The sequence below is a fragment of the Salmo salar genome, chromosome 28 (assembly GCF_965601325.2).
Source record: "Salmo salar chromosome 28, fSalSal1, whole genome shotgun sequence".
In the NCBI taxonomy this organism is placed as follows: Eukaryota; Metazoa; Chordata; class Actinopteri; order Salmoniformes; family Salmonidae; genus Salmo; species Salmo salar.
Window position 1 is genome coordinate 34,760,612 of NC_138318.1, and position 23,393 is coordinate 34,784,004.

At 41.4% G+C, this 23,393-nt stretch overlaps 1 protein-coding gene across 2 annotated transcripts in view; it reads left to right on the forward strand.

Moving 5' to 3' along the window:
* mkk6c (MAPK kinase 6c) overlaps window positions 1-23,393 on the forward strand; it is a 55,799-nt gene that overhangs the window by 16,301 nt on the left and 16,105 nt on the right. For both annotated transcript variants that reach the window (XM_014180279.3, NM_001136550.1), the window contains 7 exon segments: window positions 2,721-2,787; window positions 6,165-6,213; window positions 7,898-8,011; window positions 8,412-8,531; window positions 10,749-10,865; window positions 22,275-22,326; window positions 22,763-22,890. In XM_014180279.3, coding sequence (XP_014035754.1) covers window positions 2,721-2,787; window positions 6,165-6,213; window positions 7,898-8,011; window positions 8,412-8,531; window positions 10,749-10,865; window positions 22,275-22,326; window positions 22,763-22,890 — 647 coding nt within the window.

The following is a 23,393-nucleotide window of genomic DNA, read 5'->3' on the forward strand; positions in this document are numbered from 1 at the left end:
CCCTTGTGATTTTTCTTTCTGGAGAAATCTGCCAAAGTCTGCATCACAAATGGTGCCCTATTCTCTTTCTAGGGCTCTGGTCAAAAGTAGTGGATTCTATATGGAATTGGGTGCCATTTGGAAATGGCTCTGATCTAACCACTTTAACATGTTGCGTGACTGTGTGAGTGAATGCAAAGTTAATTCTTTGGCATGCAGCTCAGTGCATGACTGTCTCTTTCTATCATTATGAGTTGCTGCCCTTTGCTTACATGTCTCCCATCTCTCATGCATGCAAATGTGAAATGAATGTATAGCTTACAGTATAGGTAAGCTGTTAAGTCAGTGTGTGACGTGCATGCAGCAGGGATCTCAGGGGGCTGTGTCTGTGGACTGGAGATGGAAGCTGTTGTCTTCGCAGAGCGTGCCGCATCTTGTTCCATCCCATCGAGCCAGAGACTTGGAGGCTGAGGACCGTGGAGTTTTGCTGAATCCCCTGTCAGCCTTAGCAGCATGGCATGCATAGTCATGGAGATAGCCTGGGGAACCTGGTACTCAGCCATGGCCACTCACCAATTTCTTCATTTTGGCAAAGTGTTGGTAATGAAACGGTTAGAGAGCCTGCCTGTAGCATACCCTGCCAGCCTGGCAGAATGGAAGAAAGCTTGGTGGTGCTTAACCAGTTTTTGTTTTGGCAAAGTCCTTGTAATGAACTGGAGAGTCCCTCGCCAGCCTGCCTGGCATTGACATGCATAGGCTAGTCATGGAAAAAGCTTGATGAATGTGGTGCCTGGTGCTCAGTCATGTTAATAACCACTCACCAGTTCTTTATTTTGGCAAAGCCTTGGTAATGTGCGGCAGGTAACCTAGTGGTTAGAGCGTTGGACTAGTAACCGAAAGGTTGCAAGATCGAATCCCCGAGCTGACAAGGTAAGAATATATCGTTCTGCCCCTGAACAAGTAAAAATGTCACAGCACTATTTGAGGGAGCAGTGGGAAGCGCTAAGTGCTTGTCCAAGAGGATGTAACATTGCAAAGCATTCAGTTCAATGCATTGTTTGTCAGCTCTTGAAATAAAATGAATATAAAACGTTCTACATCACTGAATACACTCCGGGTGTTGAATGGAGCAGTGAACTCCTATTTTTACATTCTGAAACCTGCAGTTGGTAGAGTACAACTCCTTTGTGGTTTGGTTTGGTTAATTTCCATTCAAACAGTCATAGACGTAGGCCTATTAGAAGACTAGCTAGTGTCGGTTTGCAGATGCTATTGTTGTCTGTGTTAATACGTGTGGGAGGGGCCCAAAGTGACATTTTGGTGCAACAAAGCTGCTTTTGGGAAGTGTAAACCGTGAGGCATTGAGGCCACGGGGACGTTACAGCGGCGCATAGAGATAGTGGTGGCACGCTGGACTGTGTGTGTTTGTCTGTGCTTGTGAGGTTTCGATCAGAATGTGTTTTTTTTTTTTTTTCTGTGACGGAATTAATGTTTTCCAGCTAATGGGGATCCTAATAAAATAGACAATTTTTCTTAAAAGTGAATAATAATTGTAGTTGAGTTCATTGAGTATCTTTTTTATCACGGCTTACTGGAACTGCACCTGCAGTACATCGTAGCACAGACGTTGCATTGTCAGGTATGTTTACCATCAAGTACTGCTGTGTGTGCGTGCAATGTGCATAGCATTCTCACAAATACTCAGGAAGAAACTCCACTTCTACGATTCAGATCATCCAAACTGCCAGTTCAGTTACTTGAAACAGTTCCTCACGCTCCCAAACATTCCGATCAAGCCAAAAAACAAAACAATAGGCAATATGGTTCCTCCCTCCTCCTGGGAGGAAGCATAAGTATACTCCCTCCACTTTAAAGATCTATGTACTTACTAGGTGACGCCACCACCGCCCATAGCCAGGTGGTGGGCGTCGCCTCGTAAGTACATAGATCTTTTAAAGTGTGGGCGTGTCTGTGTAGCTCTGCTGCGTGAGTGAGCAGGATTAGAAATACTATTTGAGATCTTTTTGAATATATTGAGCGTTTGCTTTAGTCTGCCTGGAGTACCAGGTGGGTGTGGTTTCCACTTGTGGGATTTTCTATTGGTTCTGTTGCAACAGGCAAGCTCTATCAAGCACAGCTAAAGTACATGACAGGATTTTGAAATAGTACTTGAACCCAGGTCTGTGTGTGTGGAAGCACTAGCTGCTGTGGTCCAGTCAGGGGAGGTGTGATCCAGATGCTCTGGTGAACCACACACACACACACACACACACACACACACACACACACACACACTCTTTGTCGGCGACGGCAACCTGTCACTCACACCCTCAGGAGTGTCCATAATGCCTGTTACCGTGGCATGGAGCCCAGATGTAGAGAGCTCTAACTCACGTGGCTCCAACGCTGCAGACATATCTCACAATCGCAGCGGCCTGTTACATTCAATTAGGTTCTGGAGTTAGTCACCGCATCCAACCGTAAGTGTCTGACGGGCTGTGGGCTGCTGGACTCAGGCTCTGGGCCCTACAGCAGTGGAAATACACTGCAGGATGAGACATCTGAGATGACTAGAAGTAACATTTTAAAAACTCAGGAAGAAACTGCACTTCTACGATTCAGATCATCCAAACTGCCTTTCTAACTTTGTTGAACGTGAATTGCTGTCTTCAGGTGTATGTGTTGGTTTATAATTGTGTTGTTCTACCAGTTGTTCATTGCTGTTATTTCTCTCCTTTCAGGTAAAAGGAAGCCTGGGCTCAAGCTCTCCAAGGAAGTGTTTGAGCAGCCTCCTGCTGCTGCTGCTACGTAAGCCTTTCACTCTTCAATATCTTCTTTACATCTACATCTACATCTTTACATTAAAATTTTTACATGTGTGTGTCCCGTGTGGCTCAGTTGGTAGAGCATGGTGTTTGCAACGCCAGGGTTGTGGGTTCGATTCCCACGGGGGACCAGTATGAAAAAAAAAAATAATAATAATAATATGCATTCACTACTGTAAGTCGCTCTGGATAAGAGCGTCTGCTAAATGACTAAAATGTAAATGTAAAAATGTACATCTTTGCCTTCAGAGTGTATTCATACCCCTTGACTTATTCCACGTTGTGTTGTTTTACAGCCTGAATTAAAACATTTGATTAAATATAGAGTACCAGTCAAACAGTTTGGACACACCTACTCATTCAAGAGTTTCTTTATTTTGACTATTTTCTACATTGTAGAATAATAGTTAAGACATCAAAACTATGAAATAACACATGGACTCATGTAGTGACCAAAAAAGTGTTAAAACAAAATCAAAATATTTTTTATATTTGAGATTGTTCAAAGTAGCCACCCTTTGCCATGATGACAGCTTTGCACACTCTTGGCATTCTCTCAACCAGATTCACCTGGAATGCTTTTGAAAAGGGAATTAATCTCCCAGTGTTTGGTGGAAAACAGATTGAACCAGGTTTTCCTCTAAGATTTTGCCTTTGTTTAGCTCCATTTTGTTTCTTTTTTTTATCCTGAAAAACTCCCCTGTCCTTAACGATTACAAGCACACCCATAACATGATGCATCCACCACTATGCTTAGAAATATGGAGAGTGGTACTCAGTGACATGTTATGTTGGATTTGCCACAAACATAACACTGTATTTAAGACAATTTGTTGTTGTTGCAGTATTCATTTAGTGCCTTGTTGCAAACAGGATGTATGTTTTGGAACATTTTTTTAATAATGTACAGTGTTCCTTCTTTTCACTCTGGTATTGTGGAGTAACTACAATGTTGTTGATCCATCCTCAGTTTTCTCCTATCTCAGCCATTAAACTCTGTAATGGTTTTAAAGTCACCATTGGCCTCATTGTGAAATCCCTGAGCGGTTTCTTTCCTCTCCGGCATCTGCGTTAGGAAGGACGCGTGTATATTTATAGTAACTGGTTGTATGTTTTTAAGCACATTGTTACTCCTCAACTTATTTAGGCTTTTCATAACAAAGGGGTTAAATACTTATTGACTCCAGACATTTCAGCTTTATATTTTTAATTAATTTGTAAAATAAAAAAAATAAAAATGTATGACATCATTCCACTTTCACATTGTGTGTAGGCCAGAGACGCAACATCTCAATATAGTCAAGGGATGTGAATACTTTCTGAAGGAACTGTATATCACAGCTCTTTGTATTACGACACTGCATTATTCACCTTGTGTAATTACAAAAAAAAACTCAAGTACAATCCAGTCACTAAAGTAGTAATAGTACGTGTATTTGTACCAAACAGTTCGGTACAGGAACCTCGGTTTGGTCTGTGAACCTGAATGAAGACATATAAATCACTAGGCCTATAGGCTGTGCCTACACTGTGTTGTATGCCCCTTTTAGTAAATCTAAGCTGAAAAAACATTGTATGCTGTTCTGTTAAAACAACTAGAGCCTATGCGCACATTGTGATCAAAATCCAAATCTTAATTGCCACATTTCAAACTGTCATTTTGTGAGGCGCAGCCGGGAACTTGTTCTGTATGAAGCTGAGTGGTGAACTGAACAAACCAGGAAGATACTCCATGATCATTTAAAAATCTCCAGTTTGGGAACATTTTGGTTTCCCAGTAGAAGAGTTAGTAGGAAATCAACTAAATATATTGAATTTATAAGATAATTAATTGATTTTCCCTAAGATAAGAGATATTAATAGAATGCGTCAGTGCTTTGTATTTTCCTTCAACTTCCTGAAGACCCATTGGGAGCGGAAATGTGTTTGTCCGGCACTATGTAGACGTCAGCATGATGCTAATGACAACCTCTTCTGGTAGATGGAAAGCCTTTCTCAAAAACATTCTCATTTAAATGTTAACTACAAAGTAGACTATGGATATCTGGCAGAATGATATCATTATTTACATCAATCCCGTGGCGATTTTGTTCGGCAAACTCTGCAATCACATGCACGCTACAGAAGCACAGCTAACCAAGCAAGGATCTTGCTGATGGGCACATAAATTAAAGTTGCGCTATGCAGAAATCGCTCCGCCATTTCCTGGTTACTAAAACTCTTAGTTCGCCTAATTTCAGTTTGTGACAAAATAAACTAGTATTGTGTAGAGAATCATTTTACCATCTAAACCGCTGTGAAATATATTTTCCATAACCAAAAATATTGTTGTTTCACCCCCCCAAAACTACAGCAACTGTTGGCATTTTATTTCCCCACTGTACCAAATCGAACCGTGCCCCCCAAAACCGCAATACATACCAAACCGTGGGTTTGGTGAACTGTTACACCCCTACCTACTATGTAACAAAATTCTATTACCATTTTATTATTAAGTTGTTACTAGTGTAATTACAAAACTCTTTGGGCACTCCGAGTCGCCTCCATCACCTAAGCCGCCCGCTGTCATGCTGTAACACAGGTGGTGTCAGTGGACTTGGAGCCTATATTGACTGTGGGCACAGAAGCCCTTTTTACTAGCCTCAGATTCATGTTGAATCCAGTCTTCCACTGTTGGTAGCCATCGTAATCCTTTGGGACGAAGTGAGACTAAAGCTCAAGGGATTTCCCTGAGCCATTCTGCCCCAAGCGGTCCAACTTCTTTTCCAATAGACCAAACATGCCTACCGTTAAACCGTGTACCCTGCTCTTGACATCAAAGCCGCAATGTATTGTTGGTATGAGTTTATGATGCATGTAATTCCATTTTTATAAACTTATGCATAAAGACCGTTTTTTTTTTAGATGGAATATCATCAATCTACATTGCACAATATATGTCCATAAATTGTAACAACCTTTTTTAATATAAAGTGTTATCCTGTTTTGCTATGAGGCATAGTAATACGGATATGATGCTGCTTAATCAACATGATGATCCTAAAGATGTCAGTGATGGCTCCATTTCCTCCCAGTAAGGGGAGAAGGAGGCTAGTTAGAGATTACCTTTTTGGATGTGTTCACCGATAAGTGGTTCACAAACGGATGTTTTTGGAGCAATGTGTCAGTGAATATCGTTAATAGTATAATTTCAGTGTCATGATGATGATGTTAACTCAAGACGAACACTGTTTCTTACATTAATATCTACATGCATTTTTTTTCCCCAGAACATTTTGATATCTTAATGAATTAATGCATGCAGTTGTTCATGTACATAGTTTTTTTTAATCCTAAAACAACTGTTTGACTACTTTACAGACCCCCAAGAGATTTGGATTCGAAAGCTTGTGTGACCATTGGAGAGAAGGTACTAATTACCAAACTGAACTGTTTAGTGTCGGTTACTCTCTCACATTCTTACCTTTCGTCTACTACTATGTTTCTTCCCCACACGTTCCTTCAAACCTTTATTTAAAACTGAAGCACAAACTTCAGGTTTAACATCTGGGTGAAGTTGGCGTAACTTTATGTATACAGTGTTTAGACGGTACGAGGTAAACGGCAAATGTTTTCAATGAGAGCATGACGGTAAATGCCGTTGAGGCTGGCGGGGAGTTCAAATATTTCAACTTTTGCCGTCTGCCGTAGTGTTTTCTTCTACCGGATGTTGATTTACACTGTTTGTTTACTGAAATCACCATAACAATGCATACCTTCATGACAGAACAATGAGACAGATATTACACATCCAGTGTAATAGCTAAGTGTGAAGCATCCGGTTGGCGTTTCCACTCACTACCAAATATGGTGATGAGAGGAAGTCCAGTGGACGGCAGTGGGAGAAGTTGGATTTTGGCCAACATTCTGCAAATTTTCTCATTTGATGAAACATTTTGATATCCATACTGTTTTCTGTTTCTAAAAACTATAATAATTCTATCAAACAGAGTGGACTGTGTTTTGTAGACTTAACGCTTTGCCAAAGTTGTACAAAAAAATTGCGTTGTTTTATAAGGAGTGCAAAGGTGAATTGAGTTATTGCACACGTGCACTTCAGAGTAGGCGTTCCCTAACGGAAATATGCAAATAAATGCTAGAACATGCCAATAGGATCTCACTAACTCGTGCTTGGCTCTGCCAACCTCCTTGCTTGTTCTGTCCACTGATTCATTTACTCAGACCAGAGCCTGTCGTTTCCAATTGATCTTGGGTTAGTTATAAAAAATCTTTGCTGTCGGGCTGGCTTGCTTTTACCGTCCACCTTCTTTCTTGTCCCGCTATGCCGACTGGTATGACGGTTTTCCCTTGGTCTGAACGCAGCACTAGGTTGAGTAAGATTCTCTCTGTGGTTTGGATACAGAAAGATGAAAGCTTGGCTCAATTAAACATTATGACTCGGATCGAACACTTCTGATTGTAGGCAGACTGGAATGTGTTTAACTTCCTGACGGGCAGTAAAAATATTTATTTTAAACTTATCAAATAAGTGGAATTTTCCATTGGTGAAGATGCTGTCTTTTTCCCTCTTATAATTTAGCCTGAAGTCAAAGTTGGGGCAACCATTGATTTAGTTGTTGTATGAAGTGAGAAAAAAGACACAAGTTCCCATTCTTTACTGGAACCAGTAGTTCAGATGAAAAAGGGTCATTTGCGGTGTCTTTCGACTCAGCCCCCTTACCATGTTCAATGCTTTCCCTGTTGATTAGAAACTGTTGGTTGGAGTAGTTGCTTAAACAAAGACATTGCTCCGAGCCGAAGCAGCACTCTCAGACAAAGAGGAATACCCCCGGTCAGTCATTCTCTTTAGTGCTTTTCACTCTCTGTTACTGTTTTGTTTTCACCAGATGAGAATTGGGTAAAAAAAACAAGGAACTCTAGTGAATCATCTATTTACCCTGCTCAATTTGTGTTCAGTGATTACATCAAGGAAGGTAGAAAGGGTGATACATTTTTTTTTCTTCCTTATTACATCATCGTGTCACCCATTCATGTTTGATCCGTCACTGTCGAGCCTGACACGCCTCTCTCCCCTCTCTGCCGGTCCTGAGCAGAACTTTGTGGTGAAGGCAGATGACCTGGAGCAGATTGGCGAGCTGGGGAGAGGGGCGTACGGCGTGGTGGACAAGATGAGGCACATGCCCAGTGGCCTGATCATGGCCGTCAAGGTATGTGAGATTTGACGCTGTAACTGGTGTTCTCTTTAAAGGGATCTAGGGCTACGTTTACACAGGCAGCCCAATTCTGATATTTTGCCTAGTTATTGGCAAAAGAGCTAATATGATAGGTCAAAAGACCAATTAGTGGAAAAATATCAGAATTAGGCTGCATGTGTAAACGCAGCCTTAGTCATGTTACTATAGCTAAGCACTTTGGCTTTATTTACACAGGCAGGCCAATTCTGGTATTTTTCCCCACTATTTGGTCTTTTGACCAATCAGATCAACTCTTATGCCAACAATTGGGCAAGAGATCAGAATTGGGCTGCCTGTGTAAACAGCCATGGTGACAGCTGTTGATGTAATAAGTAGGATGGATGGATTTGATGTCCTTTCCCTCCCACCGTAGAGGATCCGTGCCACAGTGAACACCCAGGAACAGAAGAGACTGCTGATGGACCTGGACATCTCTATGAGAACAGTAGACTGCTTCTACACAGTCACCTTCTACGGTGCACTCTTCAGAGAGGTAGCCAGCTTCTTTATAAAAATAATTTCAAAAATTACAATTAAATAATAATACTAAAGTCTTATGTAGTGTTTTTCTAAAATCCAAAGACTCTTTGTCTATTGTAATCTTTAGGTGTAGCGTATTAATTGTTTGTGTATTTGGATCCCCGTAAGTTGTTAGTCACAGTTGGTTTCCTCTACTGCTGGTCTTCTTCATTACTATGTTAAACATAGGCTTCCTACAATGTCATTACAGAGATGTTGGAGGACAGAGCCTTGTAAAGATGCTGTCAAACATATTGGTACCCTTATACTTTACAGTGGAGTGCAACAGTTTTATATTTTCAAAACTAGTTGGTTATTTTTACCCAGTAGGCACCTGCAACTTACAAAGAGTAGGATAAATTATACTTTCCAAGAAACACTCGCCTCCCACCAAAGTAATTAGAATTTTGAATAATTTAGTCCAGGCCATTTTTGACTTAAGTGCAAAACCTTAATTTCAGTTTTGATCAGTTGTATATCAAACTAAATGTGAACACCATTTTTTATTTTTTATTTAATTTCAACTTATTTTAGAAGTAATTGTGAATCATGCATGGGTCCCTATATATTTGACTGCATCTATGTTCAGAGAGGCAGTTATTTAGCAACTAACTTAGTCCTCTTCATTTCTACACTATATACAAAAATATGTGGACACCCATTCAAATTAGTGGATTCTGCTATTTCAGCCATACCTGTTGCTGACCGGTGTATAAAATCGAGCACATCAGCCATGCAATCTCGATAGACAAATATTTGAAGTAGAACGGCCTTACTGAAGAGCTCATTGACTTTCAACGTTACACTGTCATTGGATGCCACCTTTAAAACAAGTCAGTTCATCAAATTTCTGCCCTGCTAGAGCTGCCCCGGTCAACTGTAAGTGCTGTTATTGTGAAGTGGAAACGTCTAGGAGCAACAACGTCTCAACTGTGAAGTGGTAGGCCACACAAGCTCACAGAACGGGACCGCTTGCAACATTCACTACCGAGTTCAAAACTGCCTCTGGAAGCAACACCCGCACAAGAACTGTTAGTCGAGAGCTTCGTGAAATTGGTTTCCATGGCCGAGCACGCACACACAAACCTAAGATCACCATGTGCAATGCCAAACATCGGCTGTAGTGGCGTAAAGCTCGCCGCCATTGGACTCTGGAGCAGTGGAAATACGCTCTCTGGTGTGATGAATCACGCTTCACTATCTGGCAGTCCAACAGATGAATCTGGGTTTGGTGGATGCCAGAAGAATGCTACCTGCCCCAATGCATATGTAAAGTTGGTGGAGAAGGAAAAATGGTCTGGGGCTGTTTTTTTTCATGGTTCAGTCTAGGCTCCTTAGTTCCAGTGAAGGGAAATCTTAACGCTACATCATACAATGACATTCTAGATGATTCTGTTCTTCCAACTTTGTGGCAACAGTTTGGAGAAGGCCTTTTCCTGCTTCAGCATGACAATGTCCCCATGCACAAAGTGAGGTCCATACTGAAATGGTTTGTCGAGATCGGTGTGGAAGAACTTGACTGGCCTGCACAGAGCCCTGACTTCAACCCCACCGAACACCTTTGGGACGAATTGGAATGCCGACTGCAAGCCAGGCCTAATCGCCCGACCTCAATAATGCTCTTGTGGCTGAATGGAAGCAAGTACCCGCAGCAATGTTCCGACATCTAGTGGAAAGCCTTCCCAGAAGACTGGAGGCTGTCATAGCAGCAAAGGGGGGGACCAACTCCATATTAATGCCCATGATTTTGGAATGAGATGTTCAAGAAGTGGGTGTCCACATACTTTTGGTCATGTGGAACGTAAGACTTCCTGATTTACACACAACATTGTACTGTAGGACTGGGCTGCCATCCAGACAGACGGGTACCATGACGCCTTTTTCCTCATGTAGAGATGTTAGATGATAGAGCCGTGTATGTTGTAGTCAAGATAAACAAATAAAGAATTCCTGATATTGCCGGATGTAGTTACCTACCACTTGAAGAGAAGAGAGCGTTCCACAGGATATCCATCTGCAGCGGAGCACATTGGAAAAAGCTCCTTCCTGTTAGCCAATCTGTGTGTCTGGAATGTGGTTCTGTTTTTCCAATCCTTCCCTCTACTGCTCTCTCCATAGCCCCCTTTTTCCATTCCCACCCCCTTAACCCTTAAACTCTGACCTTCTCTATCTGTTGTATCTGTGTTCCCAGGGTGATGTGTGGATCTGTATGGAGCTGATGGACACCTCTCTGGATAAGTTCTATAAGCAGGTGATAGAAAAAGGCATGACCATCCCTGAAAATATCCTGGGAAAGATGGCTGTCTCGGTGAGTAGGACTACTTCTTTTTACTTCCTTTCCTCATGTAAATAGGACTAACTATGTCATATAATTCAGCCTAGAGACCAAGCGGAATATTACATGTGTAATGTAGGACAGGGTTTCCGTTAGCTGGTAATTGCCGGCTTTTGGCCGATTTTTAAATGAATGAAAAGCTGATCAATAACATTGTAGCCGGCCAAATTGTCTGAGGGTGTCCACCTGCTGAGGAGAGAGAGAGAACGCGAGAGAGGAGCCTTGGCCTAGACTACTGTTGATCATGAAGATGGAGGTCTTTTTAATTTGAAGTATAACAAAAGTATTAAAATAAAAGTTAGCATATGCCTACAGTGAAAAGCCTACAAGGCAGGGCTCCAGACTGTGACCATTTTAGTCGCAATTTGCGACCCTTTGACTTGGCTGTGCAAGTAAAATAAAAACGTGTCGGTTTGGGCTGCACATTCATTCACCGCACTAAAAACTTCCTTTTTCTTTTGTTGGAGGCTCAAACCATGATTTGGTCATACAGTAAAGTATCCTCATGATTCCTGTAATAGAAGTGTCTGCCAGCATGCCCCTGTACCTGTTTCGGTGGCGCCTGCTGCTGTGTTGAGCAGCCACTCGCTCTCTCTTTTCACAGGGGGAAAAAAATTACCTGGGAGGAAGAAAAGTGTTCTGATTTTATAACATTTTAAAATCCAAAAGCTGGGGGGGACGCTATCATGTCACAGATGGGGAGAGGATGTTCTCAGCTTTCTGTAGGTACATTATCATTAACCTATTGGATACGGGGGTCACTAGCCTTTCAAGGTAATTGCTGCAATATAGCCTGTTCAGGTTTAAACCAATTCACAAGTCTTCTGTTTCATTCTGTTGAGCCATTTTCTGTGGCCAAATTAAGTTCCAACTGTAATGTTATGTTTGACACAGTATAATATCCTGCTCATTTTCCCTATAAACAATAGCTTGACTTAACTTTTATTAGGATAATATCAAAAGTAAGAAGCGTTTGAAGGTTTGGTGTGGCTATTAGCCTATTATACTGCAGGCCTATGATAAAGGCAATGCGCACCGGCTGACTCCAACTGGCAGTTGAACTTGAGGAAGAATTTTTTAGGCCTACTGGATTTACTCCTGTAATCTAACAATATAATGCTCACCTTTATAAAAATATTCTAATTGAAAATGAATGAATTAGCCTCCTGTAAACTTACACAAGTAAGTATTCACCCACTTGGACTTTTTCACATTTTGTGTAAATTAAATGTTAAAAATACTAGTTGGTTATTTTTACACAAAAGTAAATAAATAAAAAAATGTGTTGGTTGCATAAGTGTTCCGCCCCCTGATTCAATACTTGGTAGAAGCACCTTTGGCAGCAATTACAGCTGTGAGTCTTTGGGTAAGTCTATAAGCTTTGCACATCTGGATCCTGCGATATTTGGTCCACTCTTAACAAAATTGCTCAAGCTCGGTCTAGTTGGATGGGCACTGTTGGTGAACAGCAATTTGTCATATTCTCAATTGGATTGCGGTTTGGGCATTGACTGAGCTATTCAAAGACATTCAGGTTGTTGGCTTTGGCTGTGTGTTTAGGGTCATTGTCCTGCTAGAAGGTGAACCTCCGCCCCAGTCGCAGGTCTCTTGCTGGATGGTGAACCTCCGCCCCAGTCGCAGGTCTCTTGCTGGATGGTGAACCTCCGTCCCAGCCGCAGGTCTCTTGCTGGATGGTGAACCTCCGTCCCAGCCACAGGCCTCTTGCAGACTGAAACAGGTTTTCCTCTAGAATTTCCCTGGATTTGGCTCCATCCATCTTGCCCTCAAACCTGATCAGTTTCCCAGTCCCTGCCGATGAAAAGCATCCCCATAACATGATGCTGCCACCACCATGCTTCACCATGGGGATGGTGTTCTCAGGGCGATAAGCAGTCTTGGCTTTGACCAGATAACTTTTTTCCACATTTTCTATGTCTCCCACATGTCTTTTGTCAAAAATATTTTTTTACAGCAATGGCTTTATTCTCACCACTCTTCCATAAAGCCCAGGTAATAGTTGTCCCATGTACAGTTTCTCCCATCTCAGCTGTTGATCTCCTCAGCTCCTTCAGAGTTGCAATTGGCCTCTTGGTTGTTTCTCTGACTAATGGGGTGAATACTTAAGCAATCAAGACTTGGTTTAGGAGGTGAACACTTATGCAGAAACAACCTATCTGATAAAGAAATTAATGTTGGTGTCGTGGCATAGCTCTCTCCCTCTCTGGGGTAGGCCTAAGCTTTTTATATATACACAATACCAGTCAAAAGTTTGGACACCTACTCAAGCAAGGGTTTTTATTTTTACTATTTTCTTCATTGTAGAATAATAGTGAAGACATCAACTATGTAGTAACCAAAACTTATAAAATATTTGTATTATTTGAGATTCTTCAAAGTAGCCACCCTTTGCCTTGATGACAGTTATACACACTCTGGACATTCTCTAAACCAGCTTCACCGGAAATGCTTTTCCAACAGTCTTGAAGGAGTTCACACATATGCTGTGCACTTGTTGGCTGCTTTTCCTTCACTCTGCAGTTCAACTCATCCCAAACCATCTCAATTTGGTTGAGGTCAGGTGATTGTGGAGGCCAGGTCATCTGATGCAGCACTCCATCACTCTCCTTCTTGGTCAAGTAGCCCCTTTACAGCCTGGAGGTGTGTTGGTTCATTGTCCTGTTGAAAAACAAATGATAGTCCCTCAAACACGAAACCCAAACTGGCTGTGCACGTGCGGTATCGCGCAATCACGACACGCAAGTTAAAATATCAAAACAAAATATGAACCAATTATATTCATTTGGGGACAGGTCAAAAAGCATTAAACATTTATGGGAATTTAGCTAGCTTGCACTTACTATCTAATTTGTCCTTTTTAGCTAGCTTGCTGTTGCTAGCTAATTTGTCCTGGGATATAAAGTTATTTTACTTGAAATGCAGAAGGTCATCTACGCCGCCAATTAATCCACACAAAACGGTCAACCAAATCATTTCTAGTCATCTCTCCTTCCAGGCCTTTTCTTCTCTTGACTTTATATTGCGATTGGCAACTTTCATAAATTTAAGTGCATTACCGCCACTGACTTTGTTCGTCTTTCAGTCACCCACGTGGGTATAACCAATGAGGAGATGGCACGTGGGTACCTGCTTCTATAAACCAATGAGGAGATGGGAGAGGCAGGACTTGCAGATCGCGATCTGCGTCAGAAATAGAACTGACTTCTATTTTAGCCCATGGCAACGCAGACGTCGTTGGCACGCGCAATAATTGGATAATAGATTTCTGAATTTATTTGCAACGCTCGCACACGCGACATGAGCGGTGTAGTCACCCTGTAAGCCCAAACCAGATGGGATGGCCTATCGCTGCAAAATGCTGTGGTATCCATGATGGTTAAGTGTGCCTTGAATTCTAAATAAATCAGACAATTTGGGGGTACTTTGCTGGTGACACTATCACACCTCCGTAATTCACAGTGGGAGCCACACATGCAGAGATCTGTTCACCTACTCGGTTGGAACCAAAAATCGCAAATTTTGTCTCAACAGACCAAAGGACAGATTTCCACCGATCTAATGTCCATTCTACGTGTTTCTTGGCCCATGCAAGTCTCTTATCTATTACGTACCCCTCTTGGAGGAGGGAACACAACACCCTGCTACATCTCAACTCCCCGAGGAGTGAAAAAAGTATGATCGTAGGTGCGGGGAAGGACGACGGAGGCAGAGATATACAGTTTACTGGGAATTTATTATTCCTTAACACAGTAATGTGGGGAAAAGGGGCTGGACGGAACCAAAGTAAAAGTTAGTCCCTGGTCCGCCCAGGTCTTACCTAGTGTGCATAGACAGATTCAATACTACGGGTTATGTATTCCCGCAGGCCTCTTGCCTAAACACTCCTAAGGTGCATTTCCCATCCCCCGGGAACAAATGAAACAGAATAATTACCAATACTTTAAGTGAACAGTTTCAACAATCAAAACCACTAAGTCATATTGGCATACACATACCTCTGATGGAGCAGCTACAAAATAATAGCAACAAAACTTGTACTAACCAACACAGGACATAAAAGGAAGCTCTCCTCCCTGAGGGAGGAACACTGGCTTTTATCAAGCTGGAGGAGTTGGTAATTGAAGAGACAGCTGTTTCCCCTGACGAGAGGGAGGGGTCAGAGCTCCAATTAGCGATGGAGCCGACCAATCAGCTGCTTTAGGATTCCAGGAAGCCATTTCCTGAACCACACACACATACAAACCCACAACACAGAAACTGGGGAGCGTAACAGTGTCCTTTAGTTGTGGTTTCTTTGCAGCAATTCAACCATGAAGGCCTGATTCATGCAGTCTCCTCTGAACAGTTGATGTTGAGATGTATCTGTTACTTGAACTCTGAAGCATTTATTTGGGCTACAATTTCAGAGGCTGGTAACTCAGAAATCTGCAGCAGAGGTAACTCTGGGTCTTCCTTTCCTGTGGCGGTCCTCATGAGAGCCAGTTTCATCATAGTGCTTGATGTTTTTTTGCAAGTTCCTTAAATTTTCCATATTGACTGACCTTCATGTCTTAAAGTAATGATAGACTGTTGTTTCTTTTTGCTTATTGAGCTGTTCTTTCCATAATATGGACTTGGTCTTTTACCAAATATGGCTAACACCCCTACCTTGTCACAACACAACTGATTGGCTCAAACTCATTAAGAAGTAAAGCAATTACACAAATTAACTTTTAACAAGGCACACCTGTTAATTGAAATTCATTCCGGGTGACTACCTCATGAAGCTGGTTGAGAGAATGCCAAGTATGAAAAGCTGTCAAGGCAAAGGGTGACTACTTTGAAGAATCTCAAATAAAATATGTTGATTTGTTTTATTACTACATGATTCCATATGTGTTATTTCATAGTTTTGATGTTTTCTATTATTCTACAATGTAGAAAATAGTAAAAATAAAGAAAAATCCTTGAATGACTAGTCCAAATTTGTCTGGTACTGTATATATTTTTATATTAATATAATACATTGGAGGCCTACGTCAAATATTGACTGGCTCTCATCAAGCTGCCCACTCAAGAAAAAACTTCAAACTGTAACCAGTGCCTGCAACCTGGTTCAAGTGGTCTGCCAACCTACCAGGGTGTTTACAAACAGCACAGGAATGAAATCATCAACATGTGTGGATCACATCTTTACTGCAGAAATTTGCTTTACAGCAGTATCCAAATCCATAGGATGTAGTGATCACAATATAATAGTCATATCTAGGAAAACCAAAGTTCCAAACTCTGGGCCTAATATAATGTATAAGAGGTCATACAATAAGTTTTGTAGTGATTCATAGGTTGATGTAAAGAATATTTGCTGGTCTGTGGTGTGTAATGAGGAGCAACCAGACGCTGCACTTGACACATTTATGAAATTGCTTATTCCAGTTACTAATAAGCATGCACCAATTAAGAAAATGACTGTTAAATCCCCTTGGATTGATAAGGAATTGAAAAATTGTATGGTTGAGAGGGATGAGGCAAAAAGTATGGCAAATAAGTCTGGTAGTCCAACTGGGAGTCCAACTGGCAAACGTACTGCAAATTTAAGAAATCATGTTAAATGAAAATAAACTATACTATGAAACAAAGATAAATTCTATAAAGATTGAAAAAAGCTTAAATGAAATTTTGGGGAAAAAAGCCAACTCGTCTCCATCATTCATTGAATCAGATGGCTCATTTATCACAAAGCCTTCCCCGTAGCTCAGTTGGTAGAGCATGGTGTTTGCAACGCCAGGGTTGTGGGTTCGATTCCCACGGGGGGCCAAGTACAAAAAGAAGAAGAAAAAAAAATCGTATGAAATGTATGCATTCACTACTGTAAGTCGCTCTGGATAAGAGCGTCTGCTAAATGACTAAAATGTAAAATGTAATGTAAATATTGCCAACTACTTTAATGACTTTTTCATTGGCAAGATAAGCAAACTTAGGGATGGCATACCAGCAACAAACGCTGACACTACACATCCAAGTATATCTGACCAAATTATGGAAGACAAGAATTGTACTTTTGAATTCCGTGAAGTCAGTGTGGAAAAGGTTAAAAAAATATTGTCTATCAACAATAAGCCACCGGGGTCTGATAATCTTGATGGAAAATTACAGAGGATCATAGCAGAAAATATTGCCACTCCTATTTGCCACATCTTCAATTTAACCCTACTAGAAAGTGTGTGCCCTCAGGCCTGGAAGGAAGCTAAAGTCATTCCGCTAACCAAGAATAGTAAAGCCCCCTTTACTGGCTCAAATAGCTGACCAATCAGCCTCTTACCAACCCTTAGTAAACTTCTGGATTTTTTTTTGCACGGCACTTACTCAAATGACTGATGATTGGCTGAGAGAAATTGATGATGCAAAGATTGTGAGGGCTGTCTTGTTAGACTTCAGTGCAGCTTTTGACATTATCGATCATAGTCTGCTGCTGAAAACTTATGTCTTATGGCTTTATGCTATAATGTGGATAAAGAGTTTCTTGTCTAACAGAACACAGAGGGTGTTCTTTTCATGGAAGCCTCAAACATAATCCAGGTCAAAGTAGGAATTCCCCAGGGTAGCTGTTTAGGCCCCTTGCTTTTCTCAGTCTTTACTAACGTCATGCCACTGGCTTTGAGTAAGGCTAGTGTGTCCATGTATGCGGATGACTCAACACTATACACGTCAGCTACTACAGCAACTGAAATGACTGCAACGCTTAATAAAGAGCTGCTGTTAGTTTTGGAATGGGTAGCAAGGAATAAGTTAGTCCTAAGTATTTCCAAAACTAAAAGCATTGTATTTGGTACAAATCATTCACTAAACCTCAACTACATTTTGTAGTGAATAATGTGTAAATTGAGCAAGTTGAGGTGACTAAACTGCATGGAGTAACCCTGGATTGTAAACAGTCATGGTCAAAACATATTGATACAACCAGTAGCTAACATGGGGAGAAGTCTGTCTATAATAAAGTGTTGCTCTGCATTCTTAACAACAAGGCAGGTCCTACAGGCCCTAGTTTTGTCGCACCTGGACTACTGTTCAGTCGTGTGGTCAGGTGCCACAAAGAGGGACTAGGGATAATTGCAGTTTGCTCAGAACAGGGCAGCACGGCTGGCCCTTAACCTCTATGGGCTAGGTGGGACGCTAGCGTCCCCCCCCGTGGTGCACTCCATCAACAGCAGGTGCATTTCAAGAGCGGCAAATTTGAATCCAAATAAATGTCAAAATTCTAATTTTTCAAACATACAACTATTTTACACCCTTTGAAAGATAAACATCTCCTTAATCTAACCACGTTTTAGAATTTCAAAAAGGTTTTACGGCGAAAGCATAAATTTAGAGTATGTTAGGACAGTACATTTACAAGAGTTGTGTGTAATGTTTTGTCAAGTCAAAGACAGGGTCACCAAAACCATAAAACCAGCTAAAATGATGCACTAACCTTTTACAATCTCCATCAGATGACACTCCTAGGACATTATGTTAGACAATGCATGCATTTTTAGTTCTATCAAGTTCATATTTATATCCAAAAACAGCGTTTTACTATGGCATTGATGTTGAGGAAATCGTTTCCCTCCAATAACCGGCAGTCAAGTCAACACCACAAATTAAATAATTACAATTAGAAAACATTGGTAAAATATTATATTGTCATTTAAAGAATTATAGATTTACATCTCTTGAACGCAATCAACTTGCCAGATTTAAAAATAACCTTACTGGGAAATCACACTTTGCAATAATCTGAGCACTGCGCCCAGAAAAATACGCGTTGCGATACAGACTAGATGTCATGTTGGGGAGATCTAAAATCGAAAATACTATGTAAATAATCCATTACCTTTGATTCTCTTCATCAGATGTCACTTCCAGGTATCACAGGTCCATAACGAATGTAGTTTTGTTCAAAAAAGCTCATCATTTATGTCCAAAAATCTCCGTCTTGTTAGCACATGATCTAAGCCAGCCGGACTTCTCGTCATGAACGAGGGGAAAAAAATATATTTACGTTCGTTCAAACATGTCAAACGTTGTATAGCATAAATCATTAGGGCCTTTTTTAACCAGAACATGAATAATATTCAAGGTGGACGAATGCATACTCTTTTATAACGTATTGGAACGAGGGTACCCAACATGAACTCGCGCGCCAGGTGTCTAATGGGCCATCATCGTTCCATGGCTCTTGTTCGGTCAGATCTCCCTCCAGATGACTCAAAACACTTTGTAAAGGCTGGTGACATCTAGTGGAAGCAATAGGAAGTGCCAAAATATTCCTCAGCCCCTGTGTTTTTCAATGGGATAGGTTTAAAGGTAATACAACACATCAGGTATCCACTTCCTGTCAGAAAATGTCTCAGGGTTTTGCCTGCCAAATAAGTTCTGTTATACTCAGACACCATTCGAACAGTTTTAGAAACTTTAGGGTGTTTTCTATCCATATATAATAAGTATATGCATATTCTAGTTACTGGGTAGGATTAGTAACCAGATTAAATCGGGTACATTTTTTTTATCCAGCCGTGCAAATACTGCCCCCTAGCCCTAACAGGTTAAAAGTACACCGAGAGCGAACATTAATGACATGCATGTGACTCTCATGGCTCAAAGTGGAGGAGAGATTGACTTCCTCATTACTTGTTTTTGTAAGAGGTGTTGGTTGACAAGCTGAAGGTACCGAGCTGTCTGTTTAAAATACTAGCACACAGCTCGGACACCCATGCATACCCCACAAGACATGACACAAGAGGTCTCTTCACAGTCCCCAACTCCAGAACAGACTATGGGAGGCGCACAGTACTACATAGAGCCATGACTACATGGAACTCTATTCCACATCAGGTAACTGATGCAAGCAGTAAAATCTGATTTAAAAAGCAGATAAAAATACACCTTATGGAACAGCGGGGACTGTGAAGTAGCACAAACACAGGCACAGACACATGCATACACACACATGATAATATACACACTATACACACACGTACACATGGATTTTGCGTTGTAGATATGTGGTAGTGAAGTATGGACCTGAGGGCACACACTTATTGTGTTGTGAATTCTGTAATGAATGTATTATGTTTTTAAAAATGTATAACTGCCTTAATTTTGGCGGACCCCAGGAAGAGTTGCTGCTGCCTTTGTAGCAGCTAATAGGGATCCATAATAAATACAAACGGGCCCTACACGCAATGCCCTGATGCATTTAGTGCTCAAATCTCCGACAATAGGCTATAAAGTTTACATATACTACAGATGAAAACACAAGGAATAGTGTTTTTGTAATTAGTTATAGGCTGTTTTTAAGGACACGTAAATGTGGCTCATTTGGCCAATATCCCTTGTTTATTGATGATGATGGTTTTGTTAGTGGACGGCCTAATGTGTTACTCACCCAGTGCATATAGATGACCGGTAAATTTCTCAAATGTCCGATAAATTGAAAAATCTTTCACACCCCTTGACTTTTTCCACATTTTGTTGTTACAGCCTGGATTTAAAATGGATTCAATGTAGATTTTTTTTGTCACTGACCTAAACATAATACCCCATCATGTCAAAGTGTAATTATGTTTTTCAAAATTTTTACAAATGAAAAGCTGAAATGTCTTCAGTCAATAAGTATTCAACCTCTTTGTTATGGCAAGCCTAAATAAGTTCAGGAGTAGAAAAGTACTTAACATATCACTAAATAAGTTGCATGGACTCATTGTGTGTTCAATAATAGTGTTAACATGATTTTTTTGAATGACCAACCCATCTCTGTACCCCACATACACAATTCTATGTATGGCCCTTTGTCAATTTCACATGAGTGGGAATACAGATATGCATATGCTCGTGACAGATACCTTTTTTTATTTTTTTATTTTTTTAAGTTTGGGTGTGAATCAGAAAACAACTAGTCGGCATCGGGTGTGACCATCATTTGCCTCATGCAGCGCGACACATCTCCTTCACTTAGAGTTGATAAGGCTGTTTATTGTGGCCTGTGGAATGTTGTCCCGCTCCTCTTCAATGACTGTGTGACGTTACTGGACATTGGCGGGAACTGGAACACGCTATCGTACACGTCTATCCAGAGCATCCCAAACATGCTCAATGGGTGACATGTCTGGTGCGTATGCAGGCCATGGAAGAACTGGGACATTTTCAGGTTCCAGGAATTGGTCCTTGCGACATGGGGCAGTGCATTATCATGCAGAAACATGAGGTGATGAATGGCACGACAATCTCATTAAAATGTCCATCACTGAAATGCAATTGTGTTCGTTGTCCTTACCTTATTCCTGCCCATACCATAACCCCACCACTACTATGGAGCACTCTGTTCACAACGTTGACATCAGTATACTGCTTGCCCACACATCTTCCCGGTACAGTTGAAACTGGGATTAATCCGTGAAGAGCACACATCTCCAGCGTGCCAGTGGCCATCGAAGGTGAGCATTTGCCCACTGAAGTCGGTTACGATGCCGAACAGCAGTCAGGTCAAGCCCCTGGGGAGGACGGCAAGCAGATGCAGATGAGCTTCCCTGAGACGGTTTCTGACCATTTGTGCAGAAATTCTTTGGTTGTGTGTACCCACAGTTTCATCAGCTGTCCGGGTGGCTGGTCTCAGACTATCCCGCAGGTGAAGAAGACGGATGTGGAGGTCCTGGGCTGGTGTGGTTGCACATGGTCTGTGGTTGTGAGGCCGGTTGGATGTACTGTCAAATTCTCTAAAATGACATTGGTGGCTTATGGTAGAGAAATTAACATTTTAAATGATCTGGCAACAGCTCTGGTGGACATTCCTGCAGTCAGCATGCCAATTGCACACTGCCTCAACTTGAAACGTCTGTGGCATAGTGTTGTGTGACAAAACTGCACATTTTAGAGTGGCCTTTTATTGTCCCTAGGACAAGGTTACACCTCTGTAATGATCATGCTGTTTAATCAGCTTCTTGATATGCCACACCTGTCAGGTGGATGGATTATTTTGGCAAAGGATAAATGCTCACCAACAGGGATGTAAAACAATTTGTGCACAACATTTGAGAGAAATTTTGTGCGTATGAATAAGTTCTGCAATCTTTTATTCCAGCTCATGAAACATGGGACGAACACTTTACATGTTACGTTTTATATTTTTGTTCAGTATATTAACATGTTGCCAGTCTCTCGACCAAGAGGCTATTACTGTACAAAATGACTGAATTCATGCTAGATGTTTAATATACTAAGAATGAATAAATACTAGATGCAAACCAATGGGTATGTCTGGGAAGTTAGACCTGCATTCCTCATGTTGATATCCTTCTCCAGCTGCTGATGTGTTCTGTTCTAATGTTCCAACCTCCCTCGTTACAGACAGTGAAGGCTCTGGAACATCTGCACAGCAATCTGTCAGTCATCCACCGAGGTAAGAACAAGCACAGAGTTAAATAGAACGTTTTATATACGGTATGTTATGTATATCTCTCTCTTGGGTACACCTTAAAACAGTTTGCACTAGTGTCCATCTTTTTAAATCTGGAAGCTTTAGCGGAGAAACCTGCCACATCTGTTTGCGACGTTACAAAAACAACGATGTTACTTGAAACAACATTTTACATAGCATTTTTACATATGTGTTTTGTGGGCTGTGTTGAGCGAGACAGATATACTGCTTCGTAGTTATGTTGCTGAGGCTAAGGAAATCACTTTAAAAGATGCTATACAGTAGGTCTGTATTGGACTAACGGACTCCAAAATCTGTGATTTCTCTTTCACTTCCATCTCACGCCACTCTTCTATTTCTCTGTTTTGTTCCTCCTCACTCACTCACTCACTCACTCGCTCACTCACTCTCCCCTCAGATGTGAAGCCATCCAACATATTGATCAACACCCAAGGGCAGGTGAAGATGTGTGACTTTGGGATCAGTGGTTACCTGGTGGACTCTGTGGCCAAGACCATGGACGCAGGCTGCAAGCCCTACATGGCGGTGAGCGGTTGTGTGGGGGTGGGTGGTTGTGGGTGAGCGGTTGTGTGGGGGTGGGTGGGTGGGTGTGTAGTAGGAGAGGTTTCCGGGATTTAAAAGAGACAAAATAAATCTATTGGTCAAATCTACTCAATAAAAATCAAAGAGTGTAGTTAGGCTTAAGCTGGCTCAGTGAAGAACTGTTTCAGGAGAGAGATATGATACATGAAGTACCTCATACCTCGGCACAATGATCTGGTACATCCTGTAATAGCTGTTACCCCGGCACATTGATCTGGTACTCCCTGTATATAGCTAGCTGCACATTGATCTGGTACTCCCTGTATATAGCTAGCTGCACATTGATCTGGTACTCCCTGTATATAGCTGCACATTGATCTGGTACTCCCTGTATATAGCTGCACATTGATCTGGTACTCCCTGTATATAGCTGCACATTGATCTGGTACTCCCTGTATATAGCTGCACATTGATCTGGTACTCCCTGTATATAGCTGCACATTGAT